The sequence below is a fragment of the Capricornis sumatraensis genome, chromosome 7, assembly GCF_032405125.1.
Source record: "Capricornis sumatraensis isolate serow.1 chromosome 7, serow.2, whole genome shotgun sequence".
Taxonomy (NCBI): Eukaryota; Metazoa; Chordata; class Mammalia; order Artiodactyla; family Bovidae; genus Capricornis; species Capricornis sumatraensis.
The window spans coordinates 103,322,550-103,334,986 of record NC_091075.1 but is presented as its reverse complement, the minus strand read 5'-3'; the positions used below and the strand labels follow the sequence as shown (position 1 = coordinate 103,334,986).

General features: G+C 35.4%; 1 protein-coding gene across 3 annotated transcripts in view; it reads left to right on the top strand.

Annotated features, from left to right (window-relative positions):
- Positions 1–12,437, top strand: part of MAPK10 (mitogen-activated protein kinase 10) — a 187,993-nt gene that overhangs the window by 95,258 nt on the left and 80,298 nt on the right. The window contains exon 7 of one of the 3 annotated variants that reach the window (XM_068974910.1): positions 7,635–7,706. The exons of the other annotated variants lie outside the window; for them this stretch is intronic. Within the exon in view, the coding sequence (XP_068831011.1) occupies positions 7,635–7,706 (72 nt within the window). The remainder of the gene's footprint in view (positions 1–7,634; positions 7,707–12,437) is intronic. 3 annotated transcript variants of the gene reach the window in all.

Here is a 12,437-nt window from a genome sequence, read left to right as displayed (position 1 = left end):
ACATGACTGAGCGACTTCACTTTCACTTTCACTTTCAGAGTATTCTAGAGTGGGGGGGTCTCAAACCTCCAGGATCTAAAGCCTGATGATCTCAGGTGGAGTTAGTGTAATAATAATAGAAATAAAGTGCATAATAAATGTAATGTGCTTGAATCATCCTGAAACCATCCTCCTCCCCATCCCAGGTCCATGGAAAAATGGTCTCCCATGAAACCAGTCCCTGGTGCCAGTAAGGTTGAGAACCACTGTACTAGAGGGCAGGATAAGGCATAAATGGGATAAAAGAAGGTCAGAAGGGTATATTGAGAGGGGGCAGAAAGTAAGGGAGGACACAGCGAACCAGCTTTGGTGGTAGAACAGGAAAAAATAAATTGAGGTGATGGACCTCGATGACTTGGAGAGAAGCATTTGGGTGACTGTGCACATAGCTCCACCAGGACTGCCATTTCCCCCAGGAGCCCCTATCCCCCAGAAATAGATATCAGTGCAGTTCAGTTCAGTCACTCAGTCATTCCGACTCTGCAACCCCATGAATTGCAGCATGCCAGGCCTCCCTGTCCATCACCAACTCCCAGAGTTCACTCAGACTCATGTCTATCGAGTCGGTGATGCCATCCAGCCATCTCATCCTCTGTCATCCCCTTCTCCTCCTGGCCCCAGTCCCTCCCAGCATCAGAGTCTTTTCCAATGAGTCAACTCTTTGCATGAGGTGGCCAAAGTATTGGAGTTTCAGCTTTAGCATCAGTCCTTCCAATGAACACCCCAGACTGATCTCTTTAGGATTGACTGGTTGGATCTCCTTGCAGTCCAAGGGACTCTCAAGAGTCTTCTCCAACACCACAGTTCAAAAGTATCAATTCTTTGGCGCTCAGCCTTCTTTACAGTCCAACTCTCACATCCATACATGACCACTGGAGAAACCATAGCCTTGACTAGATGGACCTTTGTTGGCAAAGTAATGTCTCTGCTTTTGAATATGCTATCTAGTTAGGTCATAATGTGAACTTACAGATGTTCAAGCTGGTTTTAGAAAAGGCAGAGGAACCAGAGATCAAATTGCCAACATCCACTGGATCATTGATAAAGCAACAGAGTTCCAGAAAAACATCTATTTCTGCTTTATTGACTATGCCAAAGCCTTTGACTGTGTGGATCACAATAACCTGTGGACAATTCTGAAAGAGATGAGAATACCAGACCACCTGACCTGCCTCTTGACAAACCTATATGCAGGTCAGGAAGCAACAGTTAGAACTGGACATGGAACAACAGACTGGTTGCAAGTAGGAAAAGGAGTACGTCAAGGCTGTATATTGTGAGCCTGCTTATTTAACTTCTATGCAGAGTACATCATGGGAAACGCTGGGCTGGAGGAAGCACAAGCTGGAATCAAGATTGCTGGGAGAAATCTCAATAACCTCAGATATGCACATGACACCACCCTTATGGCAGAAAGTGAAGAGGAACTAAAAAGCCTCTTGATGAAAGTGAAAGAGGAGAGAAATAGATATAGAAAGGTTTAAAAGCATATTGCTTTTCCTTATCCCTCTACAGTTCTGTATACAGAGTACTGGAAGGTCTTTAAAAATAAACTGAACTAATTGACAGAGTAAAACTATAACAACCAAACAGATTCCTTAGTCATTACTGTGCTATTCCATTCCAACTGCCCTTAGCCTGATTGGCTCTTAGGACGAAATGCATGAATAATGATAACTTATTGTGGGACTCTCTCCCTTCAGCAGTCAGATGAGACTCCAGAGCATAATGGTTCCAAGAACTGGCTCTGGTCCTCTTCATTTTAGTCATAAATGATCTCCTAGGAGTTTCAATGTATTTTGTATAATACCTCCTTTGCCAGCCTTACAGAATTGCTGTGATGATATTATATATATATATAATATAGTATATATATATTATATCATCATTAGATGTTTAGATGTTTACAAACATACATGTTTTGTGTGCTAAGTTGCTTCAGTCATGTCTGACTCTTTGCGACTCTATGGACTGTAGCCCACCAATCTCCTCAGTCCATGGAATTCTCCAGGCAAGAATACTGGAGTGGGTTGCCATACCTCCTTGAGGGGATCATCCTGACCCAGGGATTGAACTGGTGTCCCTCATATTTCCTGCATTGGTAGGTGCATTCTTTACCACTAGTGCCACCTGGGAAGCCCCTTACAAACATACATATATCTGTAAATAACTTTAAAATACAAAGAACTCCAATTTTTATGGCATGGAATTAGTTTAGGGGCACCTTAGCCCAAATATAACCTTCAAATTGAATTAGATAAACTATTAAAAAATAGAAATAACCAAAAGACTGCCTAGAAAAAAAATTCTCAAGTGATGAGAAACCAAAATTATATGTGAATTAGACAGTAAAAGGAAAGAAAATGAGTAGTTCGTCAGTTACTGAAGCACTTCTGCAAGTTGATGTGTAAAATGAAATGAGGATAATTACCCCAATCTTCAGGGAACTTGTATTTAATTTGGTGATAATGTGAAACATTCAGAACCAAGAATTTACTCTGTGTTCATCAAAACATGAAAAGTTTAAAGAAAAAAAATATTTTTTCAGCATTAGGATTTCTTCAGATTCCTCATTTATATACACTGCAGAATTATAGAGATTTTAAAGATGACAATTTAAAATATTTTGGTGCATTAAAAAATGACTTAAGCCTTTTTATGACAGAGTATTTTGAAAATTATTAGTCTACAGTTTTATTTATAATTTAACATAAAGCTAAACTTTTTCCTCTTTATAGTAAGTTTCAATGGATTTTATTCTGTTTCATTAAAAAAGAAAATCAATGGTATAACATCTATAAAAAAACATTAAAAATTAATATGATGCCATAGGAGTTATAAAGGAAGAAAAACAAGTTGAATAGCTAGATCCAAGGAGAAAAATCTTCCTCTGTTTCCTGGAACTAGAATATTTAGCATTGTGTTCCATGAATGTTTTTTATTTTTCTTAGTTAGATCCACAGGTGCAAAATAGGTACATTCACAGTTTATTTATACATATTGGTAGTTTTTCATAATTCTATCTTTGCACTAAAGTTTAAAACAATGTGTTTTTGTAAAATATCTAATTAAATTTTGAACTTTTAAAGCAAACATTTTAAAGAAATGGTGTTCTGATTTTAGAAAACCATATTAAATCTTCTATTGTACTTTGAAGTGCTTGTTGAAAGATTTATCAAAACCCATTGTCTGAATCCTATGCTAAATGAAGATATAATTAGGTTAAAGAGAAAAGCAGTGTGGTCTCATAATTGTGTTACCAGAACCGCATAATCTCCTAGACAGGAAACATTTGTCAGGTTGCTGGATAGAAGCTGAAAAAAAAAAGTCCAAAAATATTCCATATAGTCCAAAAAATATTTCATCATAAATCACAAATCAAGCCACTGGGGTGTGGGAGTAGCAATAAAGTGCTCTCTATATTTAGATTTAAACTGACACAACCTTGTTGTTAAGTCATGTCTTACTCTTTGCAACCCCATGGACTATAGCCCACCAGGCTTCTCTGTATATGGGCTTTCCCAGGCAAAAATACTGGAGTGGGTTGCCATTTTCTTCACTAGAGGCTTCCCTGGTAGATCAGTGGTAAAGAATTGCCTGCAAATGCAGGAGATGCAGATATGATCCCCAGGTCAGGAAGATCCCCTTGAGAAGGAAATGGAAACCCATGCCAGTATTCTTGCCTGGGAAAGCCCATGGACAAGGGAGCCTGACAGGCTACAGCCCATGGGGTCACAAAAGAATCAGACATGACTAAACAACAAGAACAACAATTTAGATTTAAACTGTTATGACCTATATTATTTTATTTCTATCTCTTGACTAGAGTAGAAAAATGATAATTTAGCATAATCTAATGCCTGACAAATGATACACGTGAGATTTTCTCCCTTAGAAAACTGATAACCATATTTTAGTAACATCAAAACTTACTAAACATTCCTTTTAAGGAAAGTAAATCAGTTTCTGTGTGCCACAATTGCAAATGAATCTGCTTTCTCTGGAAATACTGATGATGAGAGGAAGGTAATGATCAGAATCATGGAAGGAACTAGAATTCTGCCTGGATGGCATTAGTGTACAAAAATCTTATGGAGACTCACATACCATATCAGACTGTCTCAGAGAGCAACAAAATCCAGTTTCCAACTGTGATTGAATTTGCCAGTTTCTTCTAAGGTCTATGCACAGTTGGTATTCATTGGAATATCTTGAAATTTTCATAAAATAATCCAGTCTTATCTTGATAAGCATATAGATGTATTAGTTGAGGGAGGGCTATTACCCCTCATCCCCAAAGGATTTAAAAAGATCTAGTACCAAATTCTTTTATTCCCTATTTCTTGTTTTAGTTATGATGACTAATTAATAAAATCCCTCGCTGGTGGCTGTTGCAATGATATTCTCTTGAGATTTCATCCTGTCTTGAGTAATAAAAATCTATATAAACTCATATGCATCTACTCCCCTTTTTGTAATTTGTAATGGTGGTGGTGGTTTAGTCATTAAGTCACGGCCGACTCTTGCAACCCCACGTACTCTAACCCACCAGGCTCCTCTGTCCATGGGATTTCCCAGACAAGAATACTAGAGTCGGTTGCCATTTCCTCTTCCAGGGATCTTCCTGACCCAGGGATTGATCCCTGAACCTGGGTCTGCTGCCTTGCAGGTGGTCTCCTGCATTGCAGGTAGATTCTTTACCAATTTAGTTTCCAGGCCAGGCATAAAAAAAAAAAAGTGAAATCGCTCAGTCGTGTCCAACTCTTTGCAACCCCATGGACACCAGGCTCCTCCGTCCATGGGACTTTCTAGGCAAGAGTACTGGAGTGGGTTGCCGTTTCCTTCTCCAGGGAACTTCCCGACCCAGGGATCGAACTCAGGTCTCCCACATTGTAGACAGACGCTTTCTGTCTGAGCCACCACTTGATCTTAGCCAAAAGGCCAAGGCTTAGCATTTCTGTGGCATAAGCATGGAGAGTCTATAGGAATAGTGAATTGTGAGGACAGTTAAATGGAAACTGGAATTTGGAGAGGTTTCCAGGGTATTATAACTCCGAAAAGGTACATTAAATAAAGCAAGTGGAATTCAGTATTTTCATCAGGAGTTCAGGTCTTGAGTTTGTATCTCTGCATTATTTTCACACAAAGGCTTTGTGATCTATTAAGTCTACAACTGTAGCTTCTATCATGAAGATATATTTCCAAAAATGTTCTGCTTTTACTTTAGAATATCTGTATCTTGCAGAGCTGCATAAGTGAGAACTGGGAGACACAGTAGTTATTAAACCAACAACTATCTAGAGCCAAGTGAGACTGAAGTAACCCCAGGACTGAGACTTCCTGTAGGGCATCTGTTGGTACTGTCGTTGCTGTTTAACAGCGTTAGGTGAGGGAGAAGAAAACACAAGGGATTCTAGTCTGCAAGAGGAAAATTTGTCAGTTTTGCAAGAGTGGTCAGGGGTCACAGATTCTATTTTAAGATTATTATTTGTATTAGAGAACAAGATAATTCCGATTTAGATAATGGAGAGAAATTCCATGGAGTTAACTGTGATTTAATACGTGGAGTGCCTTTCAAAGTGGTTTCAACAGTGAAAAGGATTGCCCAGTGAGTGGTATACTTCCCTCATTGGAAAAATTTCTTAATTATGATATTAATATAAGATATAGTATAATAGTATATAAATATTAAATGAATAAGCCTTCTCTATGTATATTTAATTCTAATATATATATAATACATGATACATAACAAACATTTATTGATAACTTACTATATGCCAGGCAATATGGAAGGATCTTTACCAGGCATAATCCTTTTAAGTCAAAAAATTTTTACATGATAAATGCCATCCATGTTTTAGAGGATGAAAAGAGAGAGTCAGTAACTTGGCCAAGTTGATACATTTAGAAGGCTTCCCTGGTGGCTCAGACAGACACAACACAGAAGATCTGAGTTTGATTCCTGGGTCAGGAAGATCTGCTGGAGGAGGAAATGGCAACCCACTCCGGTATTCTTGCCTGGAGAATCCCATGGACAGAGGAGCCTGGCAGGCTACAGTCCATGGGGTCATGAAAAGTTGTACATGACCAAGTGACTAACACACACACATACGGTTAGAAAGCAATGGCACTGGTTCTGCAGCAGAAAAAAAAATGAATATCTGCAGAGATAACATAAAAGAGACATTTTTTCATTACATAAATAAAGAAATAGATGGTTTTTAACTAGCAGATAGGTTTGGGGCAGAAATAACCTTTTTCCAAATGTTTAAATTGATGCAGGCAAGAGAAAACCTTGCTTACTGAGCCTTTAGCTCTCTCTCTTTTTTTAAAAAAAATCTATCTCTCCCACAATATCTCTAAAAAATAGATACATGGTAAATAACAACTTAGACTGGTCACTTTGATGATAAGAATATTTGCAATTCAAAAGCAAATTTTGTTTAAGAGAATTTTTTTGCCCTTTAATCAAAGTGCTCACAATACCAACCTCTTGTGAGACATATTATCTTGAATTCCAAATGTATTAATAATAAAGGGATGCACAACTGTTTGCTCTATCTTTTCCTGATCTTTTTGCATGTCACTTGCTTTCCTAAAATGGAAGCAAGACAAATTTGCTTCTCTGGGTATGCTTGTCACCTTCATAGCTATAACCGTTTCTTTGCAGTGATAACTCTGTTTAGATATTTGGTTAAACTTTGCATTTAACCTGAGTGAGACCTTCACCTGGGAAAGAATCTCGAGGAAATCTGTAAGGTCACTGCCAGATTACAATATATAATTGGAAGAATAAGTGGAGCAAAATTCTAGTGTGCTATCTTAATGTCTTTCCCTATTTGTTCCCCCTCAACTTCCCTTATTCTTCAAGGTTAATTTTCCTCATAAGAATGACCTATCTTTCTTTCTGAGTTTTCAGTAGCAACACGTGAGTAACCAAGGACAGTTAGAAAGCAATTGTTTTTATGAGACTAAGACAAAGCTTCCTGTTTAAAAACATACTTCTTTGGTGGGAGTCAATGAAACTGAACCAGCCTATTCGAAAACACTCATTGTTGAACTGGCATTTCACTTCCGGAAATTTATTCATATTTATAAATAACAGTAAGTGTGTTTTATAAAAGAAACCCTTTCTTCTGAGGTTGCAGGCAGCTCAATCTTTCTTTTTTTTCTTTCTCCAAGTATGGTATACAAAAGAATGAAAGAGAAACCAATTTGCATGTTTCCCACATTAACACAATCTAGAATAATTTACAATACAAATCAGTAGGATTCTAGGAGATGAATGCAAATCAGACCTTTTAAATCAGAATCTAAATTAATCATTGCATTATAATTGCAAAGTAATATTATCATACATTAGGTGGCATTGAATGGCATGGTTAGTTCAGTTGCATAGCAGAAAGGGCCCTGACATTCTTGTGTTCTTCCCACCCCACTGTTTTAAAGCACTCTTAAGTGTTTTAAAGCGCTGTTATCCAGTCAGCAAAAGGTCAGACCATTGCTCCAAGGCCTGGGTAGTGAAGTGTTTTTGTTTATTTGCTGTTCTATTCCTGTCTTCTTGTTTATCTTCATTTCATTTTTGTTTTCAGTTGACATGTGGTCAGTAGGGTGCATCATGGGAGAAATGATAAAAGGTGCAGTGCTGTTTCCTGGCACTGATCGTATCCTTCTTAGAAGCCAGGGGTCTCTATGGGTAATGTTTTCAATCAATTCCATTAGGTCTCCAGTATAATACTATTGATGGTATATCCTCACTGCCCTTAGAGGGGTTCTATGAAACTCCAATGTTAAATATTTACCAGCTGGCATCATGGTAGATTAACCTTGTCTCCTAGCAAGATTGTATGTAGATAATATTGTAACACATATGAAACATTCAATTACTATCAAAAGATCTGCCTTAATTCAGTCTTATGAAGCTAATAACAATGATATACTCTATTAGGTTTTACTGTTTTTTGTTGTGAAAGTGTTAGTCGCTCAGTTGTGTCAGTTATATCCATAGCTAGATAATAAATGACAAAATCTTTAAGTTTTAGACTAAAGATTTATGCTTTTATACCATAAGAAATATTCATTTGGCATGGAAATCTTTTATCAGTTAAATTTATGTTCACTCATAAATGCAATCAGTTTATTATTAACACATATTCAGAGAACATTCATATGAATTTCCTTTTAAAAATGATCTTCTAAAATAATTTTTTCTCATTTCCTTAATGTCTAGTAATAATAATGCCATTACTGCTTTTATTCTCTCCACATTATCAACAAGTACAATGATTAAAACCTCATTAATTAATAATGATTATATGAAATATCCAAAGAAAACAAATGTATATCACTTGGTTAAGTAAAAGTGATCTCTTACGCAGCTAATAATTAGCAAGTAAATGTTCTATAGGCTTTGCAATATTAAAAAAAATATGGAGAGTGTGATTTAGTGTATGGGTTTGTAATAACTTATTTTATTTAGTCAGTTAAGTATCCTACTCAAAAAATATTATGTCACAAAAATATTATGTCATTATCATACTAAAGATAAAATGATCATAAATGATCACCATTCAAAAACAAAATTGAGCCTATAATAATGGGGTTTTAATGTATAAAGTAAATCTAATTAATAATATTGTAGCCTAACCATGTAATTAGCCATTTACTTTGAAGATTAATATGTAACATATATTAAGTGCATGCATATATTCTCTGTATTAGTGGACAAATTTACAAACTGACTGAATTAGGCACTCAGTTTTTGTGGATAAGAAGCCTAACATGAAATGCTTAATTTAGTTAAAAATAAAACTACACTACTTTTAACTCTATTCTTACTAAAAATATTTTTTTAGTTTTATATGACACGCATTTATTTCTAAAAAATTTATGCCTGTTTTGCAGAATTGTCTTCTGCATATACATTTTGCTAAATAGTATCTATAAATTTACTGCATTCATGTTTATGTTAATACTCTTTAAAAGTATGTTAGCATGATAAAAACTGAATTCCTTCAGATTGAAAAAAAAATCAGATTTCTACAACTGAGTTATTAAAACAGATGAACATTTCTTAGAATCCATTTTTTTTTTTAAGTTGCTTGGTTATCATTTCTTAACTTGATACCAAAATCCCTTATAAGTAAACCTTTGGGTTGCTGCTAATGTTAAAAAGTCTCAGACTGTCCTTTCAATACTTGAGCTTGGTATTTTTATTTTTGGTTATTTATGGAGCTCTTGTATAGGGATATATTTGTAAATTTTGGGAAAGGCAAATGGTAATTATTAACTAAAGCATCTCCTCTGAATGTCAGATGTGGTCTTTTCATAATTTCAAACATGTTGGTAATTTCAAATCAGAATTTTTCAGGCAAACAAATTATGAACACTCATTATTATAATGTTAAACTCTTAAAATACAAGACAGATTACTTATTTTTTGAAATGCCCTATTATTAAACATGACATCTGAAAGTGGCAATAAAATTATATTTAATCTACTAGATATATAGTGTGTGTAGTATACATCTATACAATACATTATAAGCAGTCATATTATTTTTATTTAACATATCATTTATATGAAGACATTCTCAAAATAAATGATTGATAAAAGTCAGTGCAATATGAGCTATACATGTCTTCTTAATACATAAAATAACAACAAAACTTAAAAATACGGTCTTATACCCTTTATTTTTTATACCTAAACAAATTCACATTATTTTAAGCCTTGAGAAATTTAGATAACCAAAAGCAGTTCTTAAAATTTAATGCATTTTTATGCTACTTTATTCATAGCTATATTTTTGTGTTGTGTGCTTAGTCACATAGTCGTGCCTGATTTTTTGCGACCCCATGAACTGTAGCCCACCAGGCTCCGCTGTCCATGGGATTTTCCAGGCAAGAATACTGCAGTGTGTTGCCATATCCTTCTCTAGGGCATCTTCTCAGCCCAGGGATTGAACCCAGGTTTCCTGCATTGGAGGTGGATTTTTTACTGTCTGAGTCACCAGGGAAACCCTTTATTAGTAGCTGTATTTTGATATATTTTAATTAAATTTTTATTCAAATCAAATGTATTTAACTTTCTACAGAAAAATCAGAATTCAACTACTGAGATACTTTTCTATTAGGAGGTCTCCTAATGAACTTCACTCTGGCAGACACTTTTACTTTGAAATTATAAGATATATTATGCAAGTGAATTAGAAGAATATTAAATTCATAGCTTTTGAAAAGATCAATAAAATGAACACACATATATTACCACTCAGGTTATAAAACTAGAACATTATCAATACCTATGAACTTTTTGTGTGTGCTCCTGGTCAGTTATATCCTCTCTTCCCCAGAGGTCACCCCATTCCTAAAGGCATGTTTTTAAAATCTCTTGGACTTTCCTTATATTTTTATCACATGCATATTTATCCCTAAACAACATATCATTTCAGTTCAGTTCAGTTGTTCAGTCTTGTCCAACTCTGCAACCCCATGAACCACAGCATGCCAGGCCTCCCTGTCCATCACCAGTTCCTGGAGTTCACGCAGACTCACGTCCATCAAGTCGGTGATGCCATCCAGCCATTTTATCCTCTGTCATCCCCTTCTCCTCCTGCCCCCAATCCCTCCCAAGAGATCAGGGTCTTTTGCAGTGAGTCAACTCTTCACATGAGGTGGCCAGAGTATTGGAGTTTCAGCTTTAGCATCAGTCTTTCCAATGAACACCCAGGATTGATCTCCTTTAGGATGGACTGGTTGGATCTCCTTGCAGTCCAAGGGACTCTCAAGAGTCTTCTCCAACACCACAGTTCAAAAGCATTAATTCTTTGGCTCTCAGCTTTCTTCACAGTCCAACTCTCACATCCATACATGACCACAGGAAAAACCATAGCATTGACAAGACAGACCTTTGTTGGCAAAGTAATGTCTCTGCTTTTTAATAAGCTGTCTAGGTTGGTCATAACTTTCCTTCCATTTAATTTTATCCATTTTACATATTGTGCTATTATTTCGTGACTTGCTTTTTTTTTTAGACAGCAAGCTTTTTTTGAATTTAGCATTATATTTTTAAGATTTATCCATGTTGATACATCAGAAATAGTTCATTCATTTTCATTGCTGTATAGCAGTCCTGTATATGAATGTTCTATTAATACAATAAATCTGTCCATCTATAAATAGACTTTGGAATATATTGAGTTTTTGTTTTTACTTTTATAAACAATGAATATATGTTTCTAGGAGCACATGGACAAGATCCTTAATGATGAATGCCTGGGATCATTGTTTTTTAGTTGCTGAGCCATGTACCATGCCGCTCTGTAGGATTTTCCAGGCAGCAATGAGTAGATTGCCATTTCCTTCTCCAGGTGATCTTTTCCACCCAGGAATTGAACCTGAGTCTCCTACTTGGCAGGTGGATTCTTTACCACTGAACCATCTGGGAAGTCACACCAGAACTCATAGGTGTGCTCATTTTAAGCTTGACTGTGTGTTGATAACATCAGATTGATTTCCAGAGTAACAGTATATATATATATAAATAACTGTCTACTCCACATCCAAACCCACTCTTGATATCATCAGATTTGTGTTTAAATTTGTTAGCAATCTCTTGGATGTAAAATCCTATTCACTGGAGCTTTGATTTATATTTTCTTTGCAAGCATTTTTCCTATTTACTGGCCTTAGTATTTCCTCCTGGTTATATATCTTTTGTTTTCTACTACAAATTTTTTTTAATTGTATTTTTAAAAACTAATTTGTAAGAATTCTTTATTTATTGTGGTACCTTTGTCTATTTTATGTGTTGAAAATATGCTTTCCCTTATTTAGAATATTTTGCCATTTTATTTTATATTGATTTTGAAATTTGCTTTTTTATAGTTCATTTATTTATATGTCATTCTTAAGAATCCTTTGATGCATTATATTTTCTTTTAGTTTTGGTGTGAATATTTTAAAGTTTAATCTTTTATATTTAAGCTTCTAGTTCACTTGGAAATGATTTTTGTGTATGGTGTGAAAGAGGAATTTCATTTCCAGTTACTGACTGAGGAAGAATAGCTAATTCTTTCTTCATTGTTCTATAATGCTGTCTTTGTCATAAGTTTTCACATTTAGGGGGAAAGGGTGTTAGATTCTTGGCTCTGTATTCTGTTTCATTATGAGGTGGTTTTTTTTTTTTTGTCTATCTCTATACCACAACTACCCTTTCTTAATGAATACAAGTGTATACTACACACATATCAGATAAGATAAATATCTTCCTTCTTTGTCTTCTTCTGAAGTACCTTAGCTATTAATGAGCCATTGCTTTGCCTCAAGTATTTTAGAATTGGCTTGCTAACTTCTATAAAATGATCCCTAGTTGCATTTATTTTGGAATTGTA